At 42.9% G+C, this 26,771-nt stretch overlaps 1 protein-coding gene across 5 annotated transcripts in view; it reads left to right on the forward strand.

Moving 5' to 3' along the window:
* LOC126297635 (probable nuclear hormone receptor HR3) overlaps window positions 1–26,771 on the forward strand; it is a 517,590-nt gene that overhangs the window by 353,613 nt on the left and 137,206 nt on the right. Inside the window, exons 1-2 of one of the 5 annotated variants that reach the window (XM_049988657.1) lie at window positions 9,826–10,412; window positions 11,639–11,837. The exons of 3 other annotated variants lie outside the window; for them this stretch is intronic. In XM_049988657.1, coding sequence (XP_049844614.1) covers window positions 11,663–11,837 — 175 coding nt within the window. In that variant the 5' untranslated portion in view covers window positions 9,826–10,412; window positions 11,639–11,662. Of the gene's footprint in view, window positions 1–9,825; window positions 11,838–26,771 lie in introns of those variants that run through there. One more of the 5 variants, XM_049988661.1, reaches the window with a different exon arrangement.

The raw sequence follows: 26,771 nt of genomic DNA on the forward strand, positions 1-26,771 counted from the left end.
AGTAGTTCTAAGTTTAGGGGACTGATGACCTCAGATGTTAAGTCCCATAGTACTTAGAGCCATAGAGCAGTATATAAAGCCGGTGACGCTCAAGAAGCATTATTTTCGGTAGTCTTGGGAAGGTTCCTACCATCAATCTTAACAAGATGCTAATAAATATTTTTCCATATATTATTAGGAATTTTGTTCGTCACGATCTGTACCTTAACACTAGTTTTCTTGTCGGTTTGGTGCTTCAAGTAGAATCAACGTCAAAGCTTTCAAAAAAAACATGTTTCCATTTTGACAAAGACGCAGCGATTATTGCTTACCTGTCAGGCATGGAAGCTTCGAGAATATGATCAAATTCGTGTAGGTTACAGTCGCGCTGACCTGTGACAGTTGTTGCAAACGGCAAATGACTTGAAATGAGAAGATTCATGTTCAGCCGTAAAATACCTATTTTCGTTCCCCGAAAGGAGCCTCTTACTTGATACTTCAGATTTTATGCAGAATGATTTCATAGGTATATTGTATGTATTTACATATAGATATAATAAACCATATTTATTTGTCTGTACTAATATTTCCTTGACCAGTTTTTGCTTTTATAAGTGCTGCTTAATTCATACAAAACATTTTCCAACCTAAAATGTCGGTGTCCGACAAAACTTCCAAACCTCTATAATATGCTTCTTAATCGGATAAAGCTGCAAAAATGAACCACTCATTTCCTTCAAACCAAGCACACACTAATAAACTGAGGTCGAGAAGGGTATAAACTGAAGCAATGACTTAAAACTTGTACCACAGATGCTACTTGAAACCTCGTCTTCTGCTTACTAGGCAGATGTGCAAGTCCCGACCATTGCACAAATTTTAATTGATTGCTTCAGCTTCCGTCCTTATCGAAGATAAAGTTGAGGCTCAAATGTCTACATGAAAATGTAATTCCATCAGATCAGACTATAGTATAAATGACATCTTCTAGGCACACGTGGTCCAACAGTAAATTTCTGATGCCCGGCACCCTTGCTAAATTAACTGTAAATGCTTTTAATGATTCATGTAATGGAAAATACCTGCACCGACGCCATCTACTAATAGGTACTTTGAACTCGTTAAAACAGCAATGTTTATGGTTAAATCGTAGAAAAACAAGTTTTCTATTAACGTCACGAATAGGGGCAGCTCACGGTAAAGCAGCGGCTTCGTCTTCAAGCGTAGCTTCGGTCCCGCCAACCCGGTTTCAGTTTCTCCACCTTCCGTTGGAAATGCTTCGGCTGAAGTCTTGAAGCTGCGGCATTCCGCCGTCACATCACACACGCGGTACTGCAGTGACAACACCAGTGCTGCTTTATCCAAGCAACAAGTGGTCCCGAGTTTGAATATCACCCAAGTCGTACCTTACGCTTTTGGCAACGTATCTGTTGACTCCAGCTCAGTCACATTCGTACTGGGGCACTCCGTGGCAAACAACCCTCACCTAAAATTTTACTATGCAAGCCAACAAAATGGGAAAAAACTGAATCCTCGCGAATCGACTAGCTTGTAATCGAGATCCTTAATCTCTGCACTCTCACCCCGTCCTAAGCGGGTAAATCAATTTTGTTCTTCTAATACTTAGGCGTAATACATGGAGGCAGTAGAGCTATTTTATAGTCGAGAGTGAATGCTGGAATAGGAAGGTGGGTAAATGGTTAACTCTTTCACCACCAATTTCTTTCAGAGTGAGAGACATTAAATCATGGTTATTTTAATTAATGTCAGAATCAGAAGTATACCCGCCCAGGTACCAACGTGTGTCAAAGTGTCACTTCCGGAACGGGGTGGTGCGCCGGCCCTGCATCGAATCCGACCGGCGGATTAACGACGAGGCTTAGTCTGAAGATTTGGATGAGGTTTTTAGGCGGTTTCCCACAGTCCACTAGGTGAATACTAGCCTGGACCCAAGTACAGCCTCAGTTACACGATTCACAAACATTTAGAAGCATTCGCTTGCTTTCACACGAGTAACACTAAATGCAGACAGTTGAGGTACACATATTCCGTCCCGGGAGTTAACGGGGTTGCGGCAGGAGGGGCATCTTAAATGGCTCTGAGCACTATGGGACTTAACTTCTGAGGTCATCACTCCCCTAGAACATAGAACTACTTAAACCTAACTAACCTAAGGACATCACACACATCCATGCCCGAGGAAGGATTCGAATCTGCGACCGTAGCGGTCACGCGGTTCCAGACTGAAGCGGAGGGGCATCTGGCCACCCCTTAAATTAACCATGCCAAATCCATAAACAACCATGCCGACCCTTCGCCGATGCGGGACAAACGCACAAGAAAAAGAAGTCTTCCTCAGAAGTAACATTACGATAAAAATATTTCCCGCCGTTTCGTTTCCCAACACGGGGACGGATAAGGCATATGTGTCCCACTGGTATTTTGACGTGGGACCTATATGTCCAAGTAATGAAATGAATGATCATCCTGTATATGGATTTATGATATATGTTTCCAGAAAAGCACTTGGATGGCATTCGTGATTACAAATATCTTATGTTTCAGTAAATTATTTCAAATGACAAACTCTTTATTATTACACAAGAACTGGAATGTTCTAAGTGAGAGTGACGTCGGTCCTCATAGTTGTGATGAGGGTACATACCAAGAACATGCAGCAAATTCCAACTGGTTCTCTGATAATCTGCCTAATGCAGTGAAAGGATTCAAACACTGGACACGTATCCGGGGGGAACGAAGTCAAATCCTTGTCTAAATTTAATGATTTCAGTTTTTCGTGGTTTTCCAGCTGTTTCTTAACTAGTTTATGTATGTTTCCGTATCCCCATTCCAAGCTCTTTGGCAACAGAGCTGTTAGTCTATGCACAACAGTCTCGCTGTATGCGAGACGTTGAACTGTACTTTTCATATTTGTTAATTCTGATTCTCTAAGTTTCACAAATCTCCCGCTAGAAGTACGTTCTCTTTCCTGCGAAAATTCCGTTGGAATCCATTGCACATCTACCTAGCAGCAAACCACCTTCGTCATCTTCTTTCAGGCTGATTTGGTGAGGTTCTGTAAGTTCGAACAGTTTTCAAGAACGCATCAATCAATCCTTCATCGCAGTGGTCGTTGAAAAGGCGGTAGAGTTCCAGATTTTTTTATCGCTTCATAACGCTACTCTCGGGTGTTTTTAATAGATGCGACAGAGTGAGAAAAAGTTAGCCCGCAGTCTAGAGTGCTGATGTACAACGAGGTCAAGCAACTTCTGAATGTAATTCGTATTCAAATGATTGTGCGTAGTGTGAGGTAACTCAATAGGTTGCCCGAAATAATTTTACACCATAGCATCGAAGTCGCAGATTTAAATCGAGTCAGGCTGCCCTTCTCCGATTCCAGCGAAAGCTAAAGGTTCTTTCCATTCTGTTGTATCAGTCGAATGCGAAACGTAATTATTTCAGTGGCAATATTGGTGACACACTGTCATAGTGGAGATGCATAGACTTAAGCTCTGAAGAAACTTACTACTTATTTCTTGCATATGAAGCCTGCTCGAAAAACGAAAATCGCAAAAGAGGAAAGAGAAGTAATAATTCAAGATTATTGCAGAGGCAAATTCCGTCCAAGGCTCTAAATCGGAGTGTTGACAGTTTGCTAAATGCACTGAGATAAAGCATGTTATCGGGAGAACTCTCATTCGTCATTCTCATGAGCCCACAAACTTCCCGTACATCTTTTTACTTGCGGCTAAATGATGTAAGCTTAGATATAACAGCGTACAGAATCGATTATGTCTCCCTATGGGTATTTAGGTTATTCGAAAGGAGGCATTTCTGCTAGTTTTACTTGTTCTCAAAATCTTCCACGCTCTTTCGATTGTATTGGGCTGTATTAGAAAAGAACGCAATGGCGCAGGGTGAGATGATAAGGCTTCAGATTCTCAGTACTTCTCACTAACAGTACTGCTTTAAATCGCTTGCTGTTGCACCAGCATCATTGCGTTTCTGAGCTGCTGTTGTGAAAAAGTAAATGGACAGATAAAACACACATTCAGACGAGGCTGCTGTCAGTAATGTCTTAAAATCTTTTCCTTTGCATAATACGCCACACCAAACACACACACACACACACACACACACACACACACACACACAGACTGACTCACAGATTCACTCCGACTTTCATGACCTTGAGCTTATCCTCCCTTCCAGTTATCGACTTCATTTCCTTTATCGTTCATATCTCGGATTTACACCATATTCACAGTTTCCTCTTCAGCTGTTAGCGGATATAAAATTCTTTCAATTCTTTGTGTTTATATTGTTGTATTTGTTTCCTCTTTCGTAGGTAGCGTGCCATATGTTCTCCTTACCTTTTTTCCTCCCGTCTCTTTGTTTCGTAGTATGGAAAGTCTCACCATCGAATCACAAAAACATTTTAATTGCCGTGAGTGACCCTCTATTATCTTCTTCAGTATGAATGTGTTTTTTCGATATCTGCACATCAGTAATGATAATTATTTTCAACATACTCGTTCATGTTATTAGTAGCATTTGTTATGAGACGTAAGCTACAGCTATCTCCCATTTCCTTCGTTTACAATCTCCAGTGAATTAATTAACATAAAGTCCTTTGTTTTTCAAATAAGATTTAAAGCTAACCGTGATCAACAAGTGAATCATCTGTGTTATTTAACAGCTCAAACAGTTGACTGAACTGTTTGCAAAGAATTCTTTTCGTGAAAATGTCGCTATTCGTGTATTTTTACCTGATACTTAATTGAAACAGAGAGAGAGAGAGAGAGACAGGAAAATGTGCTCGTAGTTTGTACGTAATAATCTTGAAACAGAAAAGTTGCAAGAAGGCGCACAACACAGAATTGAGAAAGGCGCTGACGACTGTAAGAGGCCGTACATTAGCGTGGGGGAGCGCCTGGTTTCAAAATATCGCACGCCGTTGCGTACGGACCGCAGATACGACGTGCGGCCGCCGCCGTTATCGCGTTTCGACGAGGCAGATTTAAACCAGCAGTTGGGTCGCGTAGAGTTTTAGATATCCTAAAAGCTTGCTGCGTGTAAGGAAATTGTGTGATTTAGCCACCTTATGGTCATGAAGAGTAAGTCTGTACGGTTTCGAAATACACGTCACAAGATAGCCGCTGGAAAAACTCAGCCTATACAAGGGACACCACAAAGAATTTCGAGTTTCCATCCAAGTATCCTAAATTAAGTTTTCTGACGTTTCTACAGATTTCTTCGAGCGACTGCTTCAATGGTTACTGATATCGACTGATATCTTTTATGATCCTTGTGTAGCTTGTTTATTGCTACACATGAAATGACATTTCATTTGATGGGGCAGTGGGCTCTGAATTCACCTCTCCCTCATCCGTCACCTTAACCATAGCAACACCCCTTTCTTATTCAGCTCCATGTCACAGGCAACAATAGTTTGTTGTTAGAATGAAGCACGATTGAATTCCAACTTTGTAATCAATAATTTTGATTTCCATAGTTCGTGTAATTCAGTCATGGTGAAAGTTATGGTATTTGCTTGGACAGGGACTTCTCCATTACCTTGTCCGATATTTTACAGAACTTAGTTTAGGCCCAGAGCTATTCTTCGAACTCTCTCACTGACAGAGAGATCTTAGAAATTTAAAAAAAAATTGCCATATGATTGTTTTCCAATCCGTTTTGATAACAGGAAGTGTAGCTCGCAGAGAGCGGGAGAAAGTTGTAGCAATTCATTATTAATATCTCTAATTTCTAGAACTTACGTTTTGCCTGCCGCAGTGGCCGTGCGGTTCTAGGCGCTGCAGTCCGGAACCGCGGGACTGCTACGGTTGCAGGTTCGAATCCTGCCCCGGGCATGGATATGTGTAATGTCCTTAGGTTAGTTAGGTTTAAGTAGTTTTAAGTTCTAGGGGACTGATGACCTAAGATGTTGAGTCCCATAGTGCTCAGGGCCATTTGAACCATTTTTGAAATTACGTTTTCAAGCGCCCAGTTCATTTCACACTTCCATTCTTTTGGACAATATGCAGAAAATGACTTATTATCTTCCTCAGGACATGAGTGCGATAGTACTAGAGGTCTGGACACTAAGAACAGTGGGACTTACGGTTTGGATTGGCCGTGGCTGTTATGAATATTGTTCGAAAAATACAACTTCTGGTGCATATCACATTTACTCTATTAAACGTTTCGCTATGTGTTTCAGAAGATTATACCTACGTCATCAGATGGATTTATTTGAATAGAAATGAAATGATTGTATGACATTGATTGACCACGGCCCCTATCTGGGGAAGTTTGGCCATCGAGTTGCAAGTCTTTTCAGTAGCTGCCATATTGGGCGACTTACGTGTCAATGACGATGAGGGTAACACAACGTCCAGCCCTCGAGCGGAGAAAATCTCCAACCCGGCAAGGAGTCGAACCCGGGTCCACTGACAACTCATATAAGGGGGTGGACTGTGTCAACCAGTATTGTATGTATGTATTGGAAGTTCGGCTTTTGCGTTACCTGTCACACTGTCTTTCAGTGATCACAGGCTCATTTTCAAGTCTTGTCACATACTATACTTTGAACTAAGCAAAGAGGGCTTATTAACGAAGCCATATTAACTGACAAAAATCCAGGAGATTATGGAGGTATAAAACTCCGAAACGCGTGGTGAACAGTATAATGCAATAAATGTGACTGGTTACAATTGTATTTTGAATGTATTAGCCCGTTTGTGTGTCCGAAAGGCAGTCGAGGTGTTGCGGCACTCGACAAGAAGGTAAGCCGGTTCGAATCCCGGTGGTGGAATAAATTTCGTCGCCATGTTAGTCACTCGGGAGACCTACGCATTCTAAATCGGAATGACTGCAATCGAACCATAGTCCTTAAAATTCATCGAAGCAGCTTCTCAACTCGGCATCGCGCTACGCGAGGGCGTCGGTGGTTTCTATACCGTGTTGGAAAGCAGCTCTTGAGTTAAGGCTGCAATTGATAGAAATGCACAACGTTTCAGAAGACGTTCTTTTCACAAAGAAGGAAATCGTTGCTCACTCGGAATTAGTGTATGAAAGTGGAGGGCTGTTTTTAGAGTACTACTGCTAACTATTGGACCAATCGTGAATCTTCTGCAGATCATCCTGCATTTCACTACAATCTTCTGATGTTCCAGCTTTCTTATAGACAGTTGCATTGTCCGTAGACAGTCTCATTTTTTTCCTCAAAGGTTTCGGTCAATGGCCCATACTACCAAGCACAAGATTCAGAAACAGAAAGCTAAGTTGTGGTTACTTTACACCTAAGACATGAACAAATTATAATTTTAAATTTAAAAATTTGAACTCGTCGTTTCCATGAATAGTTAGTTAGGTACACGTTCCTAGATCATTTGAACGATTCTTTTATCGAAATGATATGGAACGAATTATTTGCAGGATATATAAAATTAGTGTTAACATTAATGGAGGACACATCAATTTTTAGTCCTACTCATGGCGCTGCAATCAAAAACTAGTTTTCTCAACAAAAAATTTTTTTCTGCATATTGAACTGCTGTTTGAGCCATTGACAGTTTTAATAACGTTGATGAAACTATTTCTTCGCCTAGTGTTGTAGGTCTGGATATCACTATTTTTTTATTGTGAAGGATTGTTTATAACGAATTTCATTAGAGAATACATATATTATGTTGGTGCAGTTAAAATGCCCCACTCCTTGAAGAGGTAACTACACGACGACCGCGGATGAACACCACAAATTATTCTTACTGATCTCTCTTGGCCAATCAATACTATCTTTCTGAGTGGTAGTTTACCACAGAAAATTATTCCATAAGACATTACTGTGTGGAAATACGCAAAATATGTCAGGATGTTGATTCGTTTGTTTTTAAGACTAACAATTGAACATTGTTTGCGAAGCTCAGTAATTTACACCTTCTTTTTCAAGTTTTTATCAATAAGAACACCTATACACCTGGGGCAGTCTACCATATTTACTGCCTCCTATTCATGTGATACAATAATTTTTTGTGTGACTCTGTATGTTCTACAGAATTCATTATAGTGTGTTTTCTCGAAATGTAGGAAGAGTACATTTTCAGAGAACCAGTCAATAATTCATTGTAAAACATCTTTAACAGTCTCTTGTGCTCACACAAGGACGGAGAATTTGTGTAATCGAAAGTGAAGTATTTCTTAAAATAACAGGTAGCGAAACCAACCACGTGATAAGTACATTCTTGAAGCAGCATTAAAGGTCGCTTTTAGAAAGGCTAAATAGTTTACAAATACGTACTGAAGTAATGAATTAAAATTTGTGCCCAACCGAGACCTGAACCTGGTTCTCTTACTTATTAGGCAGATGTGCTAACCGTTACATCACCGTAGCATTGTGGCTACCGGAGTCGCATGGGCTACTCTACCCTAATGCCCTCCCTAACACAAACTTCAGTTCACAACTTCAGCCCATTTTCCCCTTATTATATCGTCATGTAGTGGTTCAAATGGCTCTGAGCACTATGGGACTTAACATCTGAGGTCATCAGTCCCCTTGAAATTAGAACTACTTAAACCTAACTAACCTAAGGACATCACACACATCCATGCCCGAGGCAGGATTCGAACCTGCGACCGTAGCGGTCACGCGGTTTCAGACTGAAGCGCCGAGAACCGTTCGGCCACACCGGCCGGCGTCATGTAGTGGTCAGCACACCTGACTAGTAATCAGGAGACCCGGGTACAGGTCCCGGGCATGGCATAAATTTTAATTCATTGCTTCAACTTCTATCCTTGTCGAAGATAAAATTGAAAATCATATGTCTACAGGAAAATGTAGTTCAATCATTTACAAATACATTTACGGGTTTGATAGTCCAAAGCTCTTAACAAATCTGAATGAAAAGTATTATACATCTTTGAGTCTTTCACATGGCGTTTTATCCGTTTTTTTTTTACATTTTGCACACTCCAGTAAAAATGTGGGATTTAATTTTCAAGGGTGCAGTAATTGCAATTTGGGGAGGTTATTGATATCAACAGGCGTCCCGTTTTCGTGTGGCCTGCTCGTAATCTATTAATGGTGGGAAATTTCTCCTCCTTAAGAGCAGCATTTACAAACTGTGGAATATGAAGTACGTGTTCCCACGGTAATTCCGACTTTCCAGTCAGCAATGCTTCATTCTTTTGCAATTATACGTGATTACACCTAATTCGTCATTGCTGCCGTTACAGCATGTGCGCCGAGTCGAGTATTCCAGCTGATCGAAATTCGAAATCAGCAGTACTTCATTCTTTTGCAATTATACGTGATTACACCTTTTTTAACTTCTTTGGCACGAGGTATTGTTTCGTCTTCTTTTTCAATGCAAATAGTTAGAAATTCGTCATTGCTGCCGTAAAGCACGTGCGCCGAGTCGAGTATGCCAGCTGATCGAAATCCGGAAAATTGGAAGAGTCATTTGAAAATATTTGGTCGTGGAAAAGTTTTCTTTGTTGCATCGCGGCGTGACGGAAGGGTGCGGAAGCCAGGAAGACGCGGTGGATCGGGCTCGCACCGTCCTTCCAGCCTCCGGAATTTGGGTTCGGAATTATTTATAAAGTTGTAAACACGGACGAGCGGCCGGGAAAGGTAATTTTCATTGCGAAATAGTGCGTAAGAAAGAAGAAAAGACGAGTGTGGGTGTCGGACGGAGGCAGGCGTCGGGCAGCGTAATCGAATTCGGTAAATCCCGTTGCGGCTCGGGCGGCGGGCGGCGGGCGGCGGCGAGGTCGTTGAACTGGGAAGGCTGCGCGGCACGGCGCGCGGAGCTGGTGGGGGCCGCCGGCCGCCGCAGTCGCGCGCCGACAACCTACGTGACAACACTCGCGCTTTTTTCTCCTCGCCGTTCCGTAAATTGTGCGTGTGCAGTGCGTCCCAGTGCGAGTCGCCCGCCGCGTCGACCGCCCGCCGCTGACGCCGAAGCCGCGACGCCGACGCCTCCTCGCCGCATCACGCCGTCCACCTAAGTGTTGTGCTTGCTCTATCTTTCTCTGTTTTTGTGTTCTCTCTCCATTTTTTTAAAAAAAATTGTCGCCGCGTGTGGCCGTAGCGGCGTCGCTGCCTGCTCGCTGCAAACCTTTTCGTTAACGCCTCTGTGGCCCGCTCGAACGTGTGCGATTCACCGGCGTCCCTTTTATATAGCGCTTTTTGTTTCCTCCGCACACCCCGACCGTACCTCCTCGGCTAATGTGCGGCACGAAAACACAAAAAATCTTTCTGCCGAGTTTTCTAGACTGACTTTCCTCGGTACAAGCAGGCAGGGATTTAAAGGTACTGTACAATTGGTTAACGAAAAGGTTTTCCTGGAGCTGTGGGTGATGTGACTTCGCTGACGGTATCGTGGTCGGCGCGAGGTGGAGCGGACCACGGCATCGCTCTCGTCAGTCCCGTACGTAGCAGTTGTCACACGCAGCAGCCTAGCGCCGCCCCCGCGCGCTGGAGACGAGGGTTTCAAAGCGCCGCGCGGTGTCACTAACCCCGCACCCGTCGGGGTTCCTCGGAATTTTGACGGCGTGACGAGAAATTGCGAAACGACTTCCTGCCGAGTTGCGGCCCGCATGCTGACGTCACCGCCTCTCTTTCTCCGTCTCTCTCGCGCGAACTTGACGTGCAGCCGGCTCCAGTATTGTTGTTGCCGAGCAAACTGGCATTAAGGTGGCGGTCGCTGTTCCTTATCGGACGATCTCCCGCAACGCGGAACACGACACGCAGGAAGCTTCGCAGCCCGACGCCTCAGTGCTGACATCACCGATCCGGGCCAATGACATCGCAGGGAACGCCCGTTTTCTCACGAGGTACCGAACAGGATTCATTCTCTGCCCGTTGACGAAATATTTTAGTGCATTGTGCAACGCGCGCCGCTTTTGAGACGGGAATACTGAATACAGCTGAGAGATTCGCACATGGTCGCCGTAGCCGGAGAGAAAAGCCACTCTTTTCCCACGTGCGAAACGGTGGCAGGTAAAAAATACTGTCCAACCTGCAACTTCCCTTCGCTATGACATCTCTCTACAGCGAATTATTAAGCAGCTGTCATTAATCTAATCCCTCTTTGTGGACTGGCAGTTGTGGAAACCTTTCCTTGCCGCGGCAATGGAATTTTGTTTTCATAGCCCTGTCGCCGGCAGCTAGGTTTACCACTATATTTTTATTGCCAGAAAATTGCGTGAGCCCTTGTATAAATCATAACATACAAGGATAAATTGTGATTTAGGACACGTGCCACTAATTCGGACGCTTTAAAACCTTTTGTCTCCTAGCAACATTCCCAGATACATTGTTGTCCTCTGCTTTCTTTTTTTTTAATTTTCTCGCATTTCTCATTTGTAGTTTGAGTGAAAACGTGTCATCTGCCACTTGGTTGCAGATGACTAGTTCAGAGTTAGGCAATGGCGTCAGGTGCAAGCGTGCTGGTGCCGCGCGCCGAGCAGCGCCGCCTAGCCGTCCCGCTTCGCTCCCGTGAGCACTTTTGCGAGGTCCGCTCTCGAGCGTCGCGTTTTAGAGAAACGCGTGGGCGTGCGTGTCGGCCCGCGAGCAGAAGCGAAGGCTGGCGGGCTGCTCGGCGCGCACGCGGACGCGGCCACGGGCGTCTGTAGCGGCGTGCGTGTCTTGCAGGCGTAGCGTAGCGGGCAGCATGACATGGACGAGCTGGACGCTCTGCTGTGCGCGCGCCCCTGGGGCCCGGCCGCAGACAGCACCAGCCCGCCGCCCCCACCTCCGCCCCCGCCGCCCCCGACGCTCTCCGCCGCCCCCGGCGCCGCCCCCGGACCGGGCTCTGCTGGTGACAAGCGCCAGGCCGCCAACTCTATCAGAGGTAACGCAACACACGGCGAGGCACGTCCTTCGCTCTTCGGCGTACCCACAATTACGGTTAAACTTCGCATTCTTGGCGAATTCCAGTAACGCGGTGGAAGAACGGACTCGTGTACTCTTATTTCATGTGAAGAGACTTTAAATCCCTCTACGACCATCCCGAATTAAGTTACCTCTCTCGTATCAGGCGATTGGTCGAACGGTTCCTCCTACCTTCTGTTCACCGGTTCCATCCAAGGGTTGGAACTTTAATAGTGGTAACTACTTATTTTCAGCTCGTACAAAATAGATACCTGTTTCAAAGTTTTACTGACCTTCAGAGTGGTCACCAGCATTGTGTATAACGCGTTGCTAGCGACGTGGAAATCGTAGGATACTCTTACAAGGGAACCTCCCCAACGCACCCCCCTCAGATTTAGTTATAAGTTGGCAGAGTGGATAGGCCTTGTAAAACTGAACACAGATCTATCGAGAAAACTGGAAGAAGTTGTGTGGAACTATGAAAATATAATCAAAATATACAAACTGAGTAGTCCATGCCTAAGATAGGCAACATCAAGGAATGAACGAGCTCAGGAACGCCGTGGTACCGTGGTTAGCGTGAGCAGCTGTGGAACGAGAGGTCCTGGGCTCAAGTCTTCCCTTGAGTGAAGAGTTTAATTTTTTATTTTCAGACAATTATTATCTGTCACCAGTGTCGACAGAATATATCACACGTGTTTTCCTGTGGAGGAATCGGTTGACCAATGACCTTGCGATCAAATGTTTTCGGTTCCCATTGGAGAGCACGTCCTTTCGTCTACTAATCGCACCGTTTTGCGGTGCGGTAGCAAAACAAAGACACGAAACGTATTACAGTGAACAGAGACGTCAATGAACGAATGGACAGATCATAACTTTCCGAAAATAAAGAAAATAAATTTTTCAGTCGAGGGAGGATTTGAACCAAGGACCTCTCATTTTGCATCTGCTCACGCTGACCACGGGACCACGTGGCTCCTGAGCTCACTCTCTCCTTGATAATGCCTATGTTGGGCATGGACCACTCACTTTGTATATTTTGCTTATTTTTTTCATAGTTCTACACAACTTCTTCCTGTTTTCTCGATTGACCTGTGTTCAGTTTTTCAAGGCCTATTCACTGTGCCAACTTCTAACTAAATCTGAGGGGGGTGCGATGGGGAGGTACTCTTGTTAGCAGTGCCAGCTGTGCTGACAGTTCGAGTGGTGCAGTCTATTGCCCGACGAATTTGTAGCAATTCTGAAGCGAATGCCGTGAAGTTTTTCCTTCAGTTAAGAAATCGAGTTGAACTTCAAATGGTTCAAATGGCTCTGAGCACTGTGGGACTTAACTTCTGGGGTCATCAGTCCCCTAGAACTTAGAACTATTTAAACCTAACTAACCTAAAGACTTCACACACATTCATACCCGAGACAGGATTCGAACCTGCGACCGTAGGGGTGTGGTTGCGTTGAATAAGTTACATCTACATACACACTTCGCAAGTCACCATACAGTTTATAGCGGTGGGTACCTTTTACTACTGCTAGTCATTCTCTTTCTTGTTCCACTTGCAAATGGAGCGAGGGGGAAACCGACTGTCTATTTGCTTCCGCACGAGCCGTGATTTCTCCCAGCTTGTCTTCACTATTCTTACACGAGATGTATGCTGGTGTCAATAGGATCGTCCTGCAGGATTCGAACCTGCGACTTTCGCGGTCGCGCGGTTCCAGACTGTAGCGCCTAGAAACACTCGGCCACTCCGGCCAGCCGAGTTGAACTCATGAGGGCTTAAGTCAGGGGAGTACAGTAGGTGATATAGCACTTAGCAGCGCCATCAGTCAAACAAATCACTAACAGCATGCAATGTACGTGTTTGAGCACTGTCCTGCAAAATGATGCTCAGGTCCTGCAGAAAGTGTCATCACTTCTCTCTCTAAACTGGTCGTAGGTTGTGTTCCAAAAATGAGTAGCATAGAGACAGAAGTCATGACACTTTCTGCAGGACCTGACCATCATTTTGCAGGACAATGTTCAAGCACGTACAGTGCAAGCTGTTATTGATTTGTTTGACTGATGGGGTTGCTAAGTGCTATACCACCTACTGCACTCCCCTGACTTAAGTCCTCGTGAGTTCAACTCGATTTCTAAACTGAAGGAAACACTTCCCAGCATTCGCTTCAGAACTGCTACCTACGACTTCCACATCGCTGGCAACTGGTTATACACAATGCTGGTGACTACTTTGAAGGTCAGTAAAACTTATATATATGCGCTTTTCCGAGAATTTTGTTGTTTTACATCGTTTCAACCGCAGTAGAAGTTCTATCGTAGCAATCAATCTCAAAATGTGCGGTTCTGATTTTTTTTTCCTTCAGAGGCATCAGTAAGCATACCGATGCGTACCGTCACAAATAATATATTTTAGGGGCAGTAGTGCGCGCCGTATCAGGAGAAAACGTGTCGTAAACATGGGCTCTAAAACGCATACTTTAAGAGTTACCAGCACTTGTTCATCTTCGCTACTGTGAAACACATCTCTTGTACTGCACAGGTGTTCGTGGAAGAAAAACCAGTACTCCAGCAGCAGTTGCCTGAGCAGCACTGCTACATGGCGGTAGCGGGCCTAGGCGGTGCTGTCGCTACTTGACTACCGGTTTTCTTCGTGTTTTAGTGTCGCTGTTTAAAAAAAAAAGTGTCGCACTACACTACTTTGCGACCATTCAATCGAATGGGCACGTAAAACTTCGCTTTAAAAATCATTTTGCTCGTAACAGGAAACGAGCAGGCACTTTCCGTCGGCACTCGGCGTCACATGAAAGACTTGATGAGCAGAATTTGTTTAGGCTGACTCTTGCTACACATTGTAAACACGAAATTACAAATCTGTGTCGAAACAGCGTAGGAAATGTGCTTGACAACTCTTAGGAAAGAGACCCTGTATATCGTTCCGGGCGCTGCAGTCCTGTGAAGAGGCTACTGAGAATCACGAATTAGTATTCATTATTCAGACTGGAACAGGTCTCAAATACATATTTGGCTATTGTAAGATCCACGAACAATTCCTATTTCCATCGTTATTTTATATGACGTAATACTTCGTTTCCAGTCACTCAATTTAGACGGAACGTTAAACTCCATACCTGTTTGTATTTTTGTGCCACCAGAAACATTGTTTTATTTTATGTATAATTTAACATAATGCAAGGCGTTTCCGGCATGTTTTGCTCATCATCAGGGGTTAGCTATTGGGGTATTTGGGGGAGAGGGGGCAGCGGATTGCTTTGAAGGAGCCGCACGCCAGCAGAAGACGCCAATGGACACCGATCCCTGACCACCCACGCTCCCCCACTCCCCCCAAATATTTGGGGGAGAGGGGGCAGCGGATTGCTTTGAAGGAGTTGCACGCCAGCAGAAGACGCCAATGGACACCGATCCCTGACCACCCACGCTCCCCCACTCCCCCCAAATACCCCAGTATACTCCAGCAGCAGAACAGTGAACAAAGCAGTAAGCTATATTAATTTACACTAAGACATTTTATCTTTAAGTAGTATATATGGATCCTGATCATGAGAAATGCATGCTTAAAACGAGCTGCAATACGTTAAACTAAATATAAAATAAATAAATGTGACTGGGAGCAGAAAAATGCAAATAATTATTGCACACAGTCTCGGTTCTTAAACTTAGCCAGTATTGCCACAATTAGTTAAAACATCATACTTATTTTCTCCAAAGTTGCTTTTGACAGCCACCGTATTGATGAAACGCTCTCTCTTCAAAAATTGTTGTTCAGTTTCTGAAGAAGGCGAAGGTAGGAGTCTCCTGCGAAATGACGTTGTAAGTATGGCACCTGCCGATGAGTCTCACATTTAAAACAGCGTAATTTTTGAACTATTATTTGTCTAGTGCCGTAGAAGAGAACCACTAACCCAATCAACTATTAAATTTTCTTGTATTTTATCTAATTTCGAGGTGTAATAGCGAATAATACTACCAATACATCAACAAAGAGTTGCCAGTGTATTCCCCGCGTACTGCGTTAATTTCAGTATGTGATTTTACAACCTCTTCAGGGCCTAGCTGTGCCCTTGTACAGACCGGGGACGATTATCGTATAACGTACCTTTCATCTCTAGTCATTGTTCTATAAAACTGGAACTTTACTCCTCCTGAGACCAGAACAGCCACATATCCAAGACGTACGTCATTGCTGTAAAGGGACCCCCCTTGTGCAGGTTGTTCATTTTTCCACATTGTAGTATACAGGATGCTGTGAAGTAAAACATGTATACCGACATGTCATTATGGTGTAGCCTGATGAAGATCAAATTCCACAAGAACACATGTTTCGAAGCTGTCAATGATCGCTAACTCATTGTTTCATGACTCACTTTGAAGGGTCTCATCACCTATTTGGAACTCTTTGAATACTTGATGTGTAGTTCCTACATCGGATCGAAATTCCGTCCTGCAGGTCCTGCCTGTTGCTACCTTGCGATCAAATATAGCCTATAAAATAAGTAGAAGGGTATATGACGAGCATTGATGGTGCAGCTCTACAGCCACGTGACACGCGGATGACTCCTCCGGTCGTTCAGAAAATGTTCCCGTTACTTTCCAGCTAATAACAATAATAATAATAATAATAATAAATGAACGCTGTTTCCACCTGGCGGTTATCCACTAGCTACCCACAGCTAGATTCATAGGAAGCACTTCCTTTCTGAACAGCAACGTGCCCACGCCCTCGACTATACGTTTGATAAATCATCGCTGAAACAGTGAGTTCCGAAAGATATCTAAGATCAACAGTGCCTCGCTGTTTGGAACAGGAGGATCATGTAGGTACAAGTGAATGTAAAACAACTGGAAAATTTTGGTTCTTCGATATATTCTACGAAGTTATTATTCATATGCGAAGAAACGTCTATCAGGACATTTGGGCTGTTAAATCCGACATGTTCCACGACCATATAAAAACTCTGTCAGATTGGACTTGCGCAGCTACTTAGTAAATGGACAGTGAGTTTTTCCTGTTCGAGGGAATTTGACATTTCCTTGAAGGGGTATGAACAAAGATGTACATAGCATCAGTGTAATTGATCCGAGTTGGCGACAATGGCGACTGAGTGCATATGTCAATGTGAAGAACTGTTGAAGCTATTGTTGGTGGGGGAAAGATTACAGCTGAAAAGGTGAAACTAATTACTGGCACATAGACACTGTAGAGGGCTTTGCAATTAAATTCGAGACGTCGGCTAACATTCTAATTGTTAGGCCTTATATATGCTGCCACTCCTCCTGAAATGAAAATTCTTCTTACTCCTCCCTGCGAACAGTCTGAGTTTCGATCATAATCACCTTGCAAGATGACCGGATTTAGGTTTCCTGGTGGCTACCTACAGCAATTTCACAAACTCTTTTCTCCCCTAAGTTTGTCTATCTGAACCAGAATTCCGTTTGAGTTCACGTTGATATGACGTTCAACCTTAAACGACCACTCTTTCTGAGCATCATCGCGTCAACACGTTTTAGTGGTCTTGGCCACATATGTGGAATTTATTATGATATCGAGCATTTAAAAGAAAACGAAAGCGCAACAGGTGATCACTGCCTCGTGCAACTTGTATGAGTTGTTACGGAAACAGACAAACACTGCAAGTTTTCTAATGCTCGGAGAAAAATAATCGAGAAGTTGCATAATTGTAAGAGACAGATTCTGTTAAGGACCCTAATAACGTTCTGATGACGCATACTTACTGCTTAGGTAGTCATGATGAAGGCAGAATTACACAATGTTGTTTGAGCAAATATTTCCACCCACCGATCGTGGAAGAAATCGGGGGAAGTTTTATACTACTCTGCTGTGCAGTGGACGATATGGCTGCATTATGTACACCTATAATATTTGATTTCCGTATAACATAGTCAGGGCCACTAAATCATCAATTATTTTCCGGTGCATATAAATATTTTCAGTGAATTACTCTGACATTCAATCACTCTTCTTTGTATATGAGAACTCTGTAAACTCAGTTTCATTGTTATCTTGTCTGCAGAGGACGTCATCCAAATATTTTCTAGACAATGGACTGTATGGTGGACTATATAGAGCACTTGTTACAAGTATAATTTATCCATCTTTACAGTTCAATTTTCAAATGGAATCTAGAAAAAAGGTTGGCGGAAATTATCCATACGTGTAGGATTTTGATTCACAGTACCCATACATATATGAGCATAGTATTTGTACGGAGAGACTAAGTTCTTAGAATTTTAGCTGCTCATATTTTCTGAGAATTTTCGAGGATCTTTCCACGTGAAGCATCACCCAGCCTGAAGTTAGGAGGAAAATCGTAACAGTGACCCAACAAGACAAAAGGAACCCTGACAAGTTGAGAAAGACACTTAAATGTCGCTCAGCGAACATCCCCAGAGGAATAATTGCACAATGACACCCCTGGTTTTGCCCGACTACCAGCTCCACAATCTAGATTTATAGTCTGTAGGAGTCTGCTGTGAGACCAGGCCCAACTTTGCTCATCCGCGTCTTTGAAGATATGCGTAATTGCTTACTGGTGACTAAACAAATTTGTTACGACATGTTCAACACTTTCTTCCTCTTGGTGGAAGAGGGACAGTCTTCTGTCTTTTCTTCTTTTTTTTTAAGCATTTTAAGTCAGTAATGACGCTACTTACGCGATTAGTGGTAAGGAATAGACCATAGAGCACTTTAAGAGCGATCAGTTTCGCAGGTACTCAGCGATGCACAGTCTATCGTTTACTTTTCTCATTGCTCACTGGACCTTTATTCTTCACGTCATATCGAATCGAACGGGCACACAAAAGCATTTGATCAAGGTAGTGAATCAATTTAGAGGTTTCAGGCAAAAACGATTTCGTGAATCGAAGTACATTACGTTACGTGATGGCCTTGAGGCCTGTCAGAAACAGATTACTCCTGTTTCTTACCAAGGTCCGTCAAGTAGGAATGACTTTGCGATTCCTTGCATAATTATAAACGCTAGCAACGTTCGCCAATCTTGTTCTTCAGCACTGAAAATACGCGTCTTAATCTAGCTTTGCATTGAGGCAGGTGTCATATGCGACATCAGGAAAATTCACTCTACTTTAGATGTTTCTCTCCGATGACGTAAACACAAACACGAAATTAAACAAAATCAGTTAACAATCTGTGTATCATTTGAGTTATGGGTTGTGTATAGACTCACCTCTGGGATGATGTGAATTCAGTTGCTGTAAGCATTCCCACTTTTTCCTTAAAACACCGCTACGAACTAACTTTAAAAATGCTAAGTTCTTTTTGCAATCTAAGTATGACCGAGTCAAGAGAATGAATACCATAAATAGCTTGAGTCAAATGCCTTTGTGCTTCCTTTGGCAAGGACTCGCTCAGTTAACTTCCTCATCCTTTCGCATTTCGGAACACGTGCACTGTCTCTAAGATCTTCGTCCTCCACTGGACATTAAACCCTAATCTTCCTTTCTTCCTTCGTCCAAAAGTTCATTTACAAGTCAGTCATGATCATTTGATTATTTCAGTGCATACTGTCTATATAACATGAGCTTAATTTGCTTGTTCCTGTTTTGATACTTACCATTTCTACAGTGACGTCCTTCCTCAGCAATGGACTTCTCATTGTGTGACCAACGTATAGTGTGTTTATTCTCACTGTCCTCCCCTTTAGATTAACTTTTGATTTGGGACTCTCTAATATTTGCTTTTTATTAGTTTTAGCTGCGCAAAGCATTCGTAGTAGAATGAGATGAAAGTTCAAACGGATCAATTTTTTCATTTATCAACAAGTTTCTTTCTCCAGAGCAGCACTATAGGGGTGTCTACAGTTCCATTCTCGGACTCCACGTATGAAAATGTAACAGACTCTATGATAAAAAAGAAAAGAAAAGAAACGACGTACCAAGAAGGAAATATGCGAATGGGACGGAAATCGGTAGATGCGATGTGCATGTACAGACGAACAAATGATTACAAAATTAGATCCACAGCATCGTTACAGCACAGCAGTACGTCGATGATATTCTAGGCCTCGTTTTGTTGTCCTTCGTGGCAAGCCATCCTGGGCTTACATTTCAGCACGATAATCCCTCCCACACGCAGTGAGAGTTTCTACGACCTGTCTTTGTGCTTGCCAAACCGTACCTCGGCCAGTCAAGTCGTCGGAACTCTCCCCAATTGAGAACACCAGCTCGGGATTTGACGATCTAATTGTCCAATTGGATAGAATTTGGACCGATATCCATCAGGAGGGCATCCAATGCTAACCCGAATAACTGCTTGCAAAAGGGCCAGAGGTGGATCAACGCGTTATTGACTTGCTCAATTTGTCAAGCTATTTCTCTTGAATAAATCGTCCAATTTTTGTGAAACTATAATCATTTGTTTATCTGTACATGTACATTACTTCTACAGATTTCCGTCCCATTCGTATAATTTCATCGTGGTTCGCTTTTGTTTTTGTCTAGGAGAGTATTTCCAAATCGATAACACTGTAAAATAACAGTCAATAATGAAGTGCACCTGAGAGGAAAGGAACCTCTAAATATATGAAATAGTTTCAGCAGGGACCTCAATTACTGAAACAGTTCCTTGTAAAGACCGTCTAGGTTTCAAACTTTCTCCTGCCATATTTACAAAGGGGCAGCATTTCGTTATTACAGATACCCATTTGAACAAATATGTGAAATATCTGTCTTATTTGCGGTTAATCTGAGGATGTTCTTTCCCTCGCGAAACGAGCAGATAAGTCAACTCCTGGATATCAGTCCTATAGTGGCCTGCTTATTGGATGGTAACCGCCCGAACGAGACCAGGTAAACTTGCCACACTTAGATTATGTTAAACTCTAATTAAACGGACACCATGCTCTTAGAACCGCTTATCTTAACAGAAGCTGTCGATATTAGCTTCTGACAGTGAAAGGTGTACATCAAAGTTTAGTGGGAAATGAGAAGTTATAAATGGTTCGGGTGTATTAATGTACAGAACGATCTACAATCACCAGCTGAACAAATATGTCTATGGCTTGAAGGCTAGGCTAATGCAGTTCACCCGCACATCTCGAGGTAATCAGAGTCCAACGTTGTCTCCTTGGTTCACACACCAGTGCCTAACATAACACTGTTGTCGTGGGCTGTGCCTGTCACTCATCACTCGAATGAGGGTCTACTAACTCTGTGCCGTACCTCTGACTCGTGAAATGAATTGTAACTGTTTTCATCTTCCTTATCTTTGGTCATGTTCTCCCATCAAAAACAATATAAAATATAGCTGCCCTTGTTCCTTGAACTTCCAAAGCTACTTTTCTGGTACCTATACGTGCACTGAAAAAGAAGTCCGATGCCTCACGTTTTTGGCTTGTCTGTGGTACTTTAGAACTACTAGATAAGGAGGCGCTGTGTTAAGGCACTGGAATCTTATACAGGAGGAGCAAGGCTTAAGTCGAGGTCGTGGTTTCTCTGTATCGCTTCGGGCGAATACTGACGCTTCCTTCGACTAGGGAATGCAGGTTTGCTTGCTCACTCTAGCCGTCCCCGCTGTGGCTGCGTTCGTAACGACCTCGATGTCCACCAGACGGTTAACTCTTAATCTCCTCTTCCTCACTCCAAACTCAACAGGTCACCATTTCCTCTATCAGCAGCCACACACCGCGCCATTAATCATTAGATCTTCCAGGGGCGTGGCGTACTCTGTCGTAACTTCACTAATAAAATCAAAATCCTCTACAAGGGTCCCCTGAGATTGGTTTTCGTCGCTGCTCTGTCCCTTATCGCTTTACAAATTCACTTTGAGGTAAGTGGTGTGAAAAGTGGCAGTCATCTCTGAAAAGAGAAAGGTGTGAGGTCATCCACATGAGTCCGAAGAGCAATCGTTAAATTTTAAAGGTTGTCAATTCAACTAAATACCTAGGAATTACAATTTCCAACAACTTCAGTTGGTACGATCACATAGACAATGTTGTAGGGCTCTGGGCACTATGGGACTTAACATCTGTGGTCATCAGTCCCCTAGAACTTAGAACTACTTAAACCTAACTAACCTAAGGACATCACACACATCCATGCCCGAGGCAGGATTCGAACCTGCGACCGTAGCACTCGCGCGGTTCCGGACTGAGCGCCTAGAACCGCTAGACCACCGCGGCCGGAAATGTTGTAGGGAAAGTAAACCGAAGACTGCATTTTATTGGCAGAACACTTAGAAGATGCAACAGGTCTGCTAATGAGACAGCCTTCAATACGCATGCTCGTCATCTGCTAGAGTATTTCTGTACGGTATGGGATCCTTACCAGGTAGGATTGACAGAGAACATAGAAAAAGTCCAAAGAAGGGCAGTTCCTTTTGTATTATCGCGATATAGTGGAGAAAGTGACACTGATAGGATAAGTGAGTTGGGGTGGCAGTCGTTGAAACAAAGACGTTTTGGTTTATGGCGAGACCTTTTCACGAAATTTCAATTACCAGCTTTCTCCTCTAAATGTGAAAATATTTTGCTGTTACCAACCTAAATAATGATCCCCATAATAAAATAATAGAAATCAGAGCTCATGCAGAAAGATTTAAGTGTTCATTTTTCCCACGCGCTGCTAGAGAGTGGAACGGCAGAGAAATAGTATGAAAGTGGTTCGAAGAACCCTCTGCCTGGCACTTAAGTGTGAATTACAGAGTAATGATTCATATGCAGATGTAGATGTTACAAAGTAACACTTCTGAGCATTCAGTACCATTAAATGAGAATCTCTGTAGGAATAAAAAATAAAGAAATACAATTTTATATTGCAGATGAATTACGCGATGCGTTGCACTTTCATGAATAAATCAGGAGCAGCTTGTATAATACCACGAACTACTTCTAACAAATCTATATTTCTCTTATGATAGTTACATATTCCACCACAAAGTGGTTATCAGTGATGGAATGCATGCTCGGTATTGATTCTGATGACGCAAGGAGTAGGTGTTGGCGTTGCCGAAGTCTCGTAGTGGACTTTACAGAAATCAAGGGAAACGACATGGGCGGCAATCAGTAAGTCACGCCGGAATAAGGTATGGGACACTCGGATGTTAATTCAGTACCATCGTCCTATAAGGAGATGACTTTTCGATGATCGACTAGTCGTGTCGTCGAATATTGCACGGTAAATCCATTACCATAAAACACCGGCAATATGTTAACGTGTACTGATGAAGGCACTTACTCAAAATGCATTACGGAATACTTTTCCTATTCGCCATTAAATAGGGGTATCACCTAACTAAAAATCAGATGGCTATATGGATTTTCAAATATTAAACTGACGTTCTAGAGTGGGTCATACGTCTGATAACTTACAAACATAGACTGTAGCAAAAAATACATTGTAATGCGGCATGATGCCTGCGGCGTACTACTGCAAGAGTTTTTCGCAAGCCTAATGTTTCTTACACAAGGTGCCTTTATAATTTTTAGGCCTCTCTTCTCCAGTCGCAGTTATACAAGTAATAGAGGATATATTCCTTTTTTCTATAGTAATAAAGGCTTTATTTGGATCATAAAGTAGACGCTTTAAAATATATCGAAACGCGTATGGTGTAAGTAAGACTTTTATTACCGTCGTAAAAGACGCTGTATATCTCGTATTATGTCGGATACCTCATCTAAACTAGACTTGGTATCAGTGGAATACCACCTACGTTATGGTGAGTGTGGAGTAGGACTCTAATATAAATAAAAAGCAAATTTAGCATTCTAATACAGTGATCTGAGAAATCATGGGTTTCAAAATCATAATGTATGAAGCAGCTCCACTGGCTGGAAATCCATTCAACATTTCGTTGTTGGGCCACCTTCTTCAGATCGCTACAGTTTCCGATGGGCAGTTAATCTGTCAACAAAGACAGTAGCCGAAACTAGGTGGTATTTCATTCACCTCCTCCCCCCCCCCCCCCACCCTCCACACACACACACACACACACACACACACACACACACACAGCCCAGGCCCCACAACCCCGTCCCCTCCTCAAACTATCTTTTTTTTTCATTCAACTTCTACATTACTCGAAGTATAACGCTTTTTATGATAACTACAACATCTGGAGGATATGTGAGGTATAATTTGTATGGTAGGTATTGTTAATGACACTGAGCATACCAGTTTCGTAGTGTGTCGCCTCATAGATGACATACTATTCCCATGCTGCGTTACTTCAAGTAACGTAGTCGTTATGCTTACTTCTCATTTAATCAGCCTCTTAACTAGCCATACGTGGGTAAATCGATACCGTTCCTGACTTCTGTATCTCTTAAATCATGTGGTATCAGGAAGTTCGTATACTGGGCAGACACTTTAGCGTGAGACGACAGGAGCAGTGGTAAACCGCAGAGAAGAAAGACACCGCGGAGACACAGCGTTATACACGCACCGCGGCTATAGAAGGTACTCGTATTTCTGGAAATCACGGAGGAAAGGAACTCCGGGCTTGCCGGGCGACCGAAGAATTGAGTAGCGCTGTACATCGTCTGTGTGATTCCTTTTCTTGAATGTGATCCGCTTTCCCTTTTGCACCATTTTTGGACATGAAATCAGCTGTTCTCTATTTACTGCCAGCTGGCCAAGACACCTGCTACTTTTCCCACATTCAGATATTACACTACTTCGTTTGTGTAAACACGCAGGACGTAGGTGTTGGTTGCACGTGCACTGTGGGAAAGAACGTATACAGTAGTGTTATCATTATTTTGTGTGTTTTCTGAAGCAGTTAACCCCTCAGACTACACTTGTATTGAATTTATTATAATATTTCTTACTATCGAATTTGGGACATGTGCTTGAAAACTCAACGTCAATCGAAAATAATGTATGTTTACTGTAGGAAACCGTGTGTAGATGTTTTCACCAGTCACAGACCGCATCGAAATCCATGACATCTACATCGTACCAATAACAGCTGTTGGAACAGATGACAAGTTCTCATCAATCCGTTTCAATGTTTGTTCAAAATGGTTCAAATGGCTCTGAGCACTATGGGACTTAACTTCTGAGGTCATCAGTCCCCCAGAACTTAGAACTACTTAAACCTAACTAACCTAAGGACATCACACGCTTCCATGCACGAGGCAGGATTCGAACCTGCGACCGTAGCGGTCGCGCGGTTCCAGACTGTAGCGCCTAGAACCGCTCGGCCACTCCGGCTGGCTTGATGTTCGTTGTTGCACGCATTTTTGACAGTATATGAGAGTAACTGCAATGTAATTCCATTAACACTATTAGTTGGTAGAGTTACTTCCACTTGTGACGTTAATGACAGCATCTCCGATTTACGGTGATAGTGCTACGGAAATCCACTTAATGTTGTCCAGAAGCATTTTCAGCATCTTTTCTTCCTAAAAATGTGGTGCGGTGTGATGGATAATTTGTTAATGGGCTTTTCTGTCTTTTAGAACTTTCTTGCAGTAATGTATTCCGTAGACTTCCAGCAAAATGAGAGCGCACCACTACTGAGAAATATTTCTTTGGCTCGGCAACAGGATATATTATTTCTGTATGACGGGGATACTGCACGTACTGGTAATGAAGTGACAGCTAATGACTAAATCATAAGTCTATGAATGATGTTTCGGGAGCAGCAGTCAGTTTTATTGACCACCGAGGTCGCGGGATCTTGCTCTGTTAGCTTAAGATTTCCGTGTGTGGATGAAGAGCGAATTCTACAGAGTATAAATAAATGCAAGAGAGACATTTGTCGACCGCGTTATGTTTAATCTTATCATCGTAAGACAACGCGAAGATACCAGAAGAAGAACACATATCGCTGCAACAACAGCAGGAAAATGCCTTCAAATTGGTGTTGGATTTTTTAAAAATACATTTACGTCGTCGAATATTATTATTCTCTAAAAATATTGATTTTTAATAACTTTCAAAGATCTACTAATTCGATAGCCAATGATAAATGAACAAATATTTATGTGTAAGTTTTCTCGAAATTGTCCATAAAATCACCTGTGTTAAGATAACCTCTATTCTTTATATGGATGTCTTTTTTGATAGCTGGTCGTCTTTTCCAACTGAAGATTTGCGGCTTGTTGTTTCTGAGTCACAATTTCCTAATTGCGTCATGCATTGTCATGGGGTTCCTATTAATTAGCAACTGCTTTCTTCCGCGAGCTACTGTGAAAGTAACCTGCTCCATTCCACTAGATATTCCCCAACTCTGCTACGGTATCGCGCATGGAAGAAAGCAACCGCCAATTGATAGAAATACACTGAAGACGCAAACAGGAAAGAAGTCAGCAATCGGTCGCGATTCAATCTGTGCTTTATTTCAGATCTAGATCTAGCTCTACAGTATAGCTATCACCAGTACGTATAAAGTAAGTCCTATAGACTCAACATGTTTGTAAATGCACATGTTATTACACGACCTTAGAATGTACATAGCTTAATTCAAACCAAGGCTGCTGTTTATAAAACAGGCACCTCACTTCGAATTGAGCTGTTTACATGGAAAGGTCGTATAATAACATGTGCATTTACAATCCTGTTGACTCTGTATGACTCACTTTATACGTACTGGTGACATCTATACTGTAGCTGAAATCTAGATATGCAATAAAGAACAGATTAAATCGCGACTGATTGTTGATGTCCTATTTGAATTACATCATAGTTGCCGTGCACAACATTTCCAGTAGAATCCAGCCTGATCTTCTGAAGACGTCTGATATGAATGTGTACAATTTTTTTTATCTAATACAAAATCACAAATCTTCCAACTGAAAAGACATCAGTACACAGCGTGTCCCAGGGGGGACGGTAATACTGAGAATATATATGAAATGCATACCGTGAAGCTATGAGAAGTTCTTCATCTTCGATACTGTGAAACAAATTTCTTCTACGAGA

Source organism: Schistocerca gregaria, chromosome X (genome assembly GCF_023897955.1).
Source record: "Schistocerca gregaria isolate iqSchGreg1 chromosome X, iqSchGreg1.2, whole genome shotgun sequence".
NCBI lineage: Eukaryota > Metazoa > Arthropoda > Insecta > Orthoptera > Acrididae > Schistocerca > Schistocerca gregaria.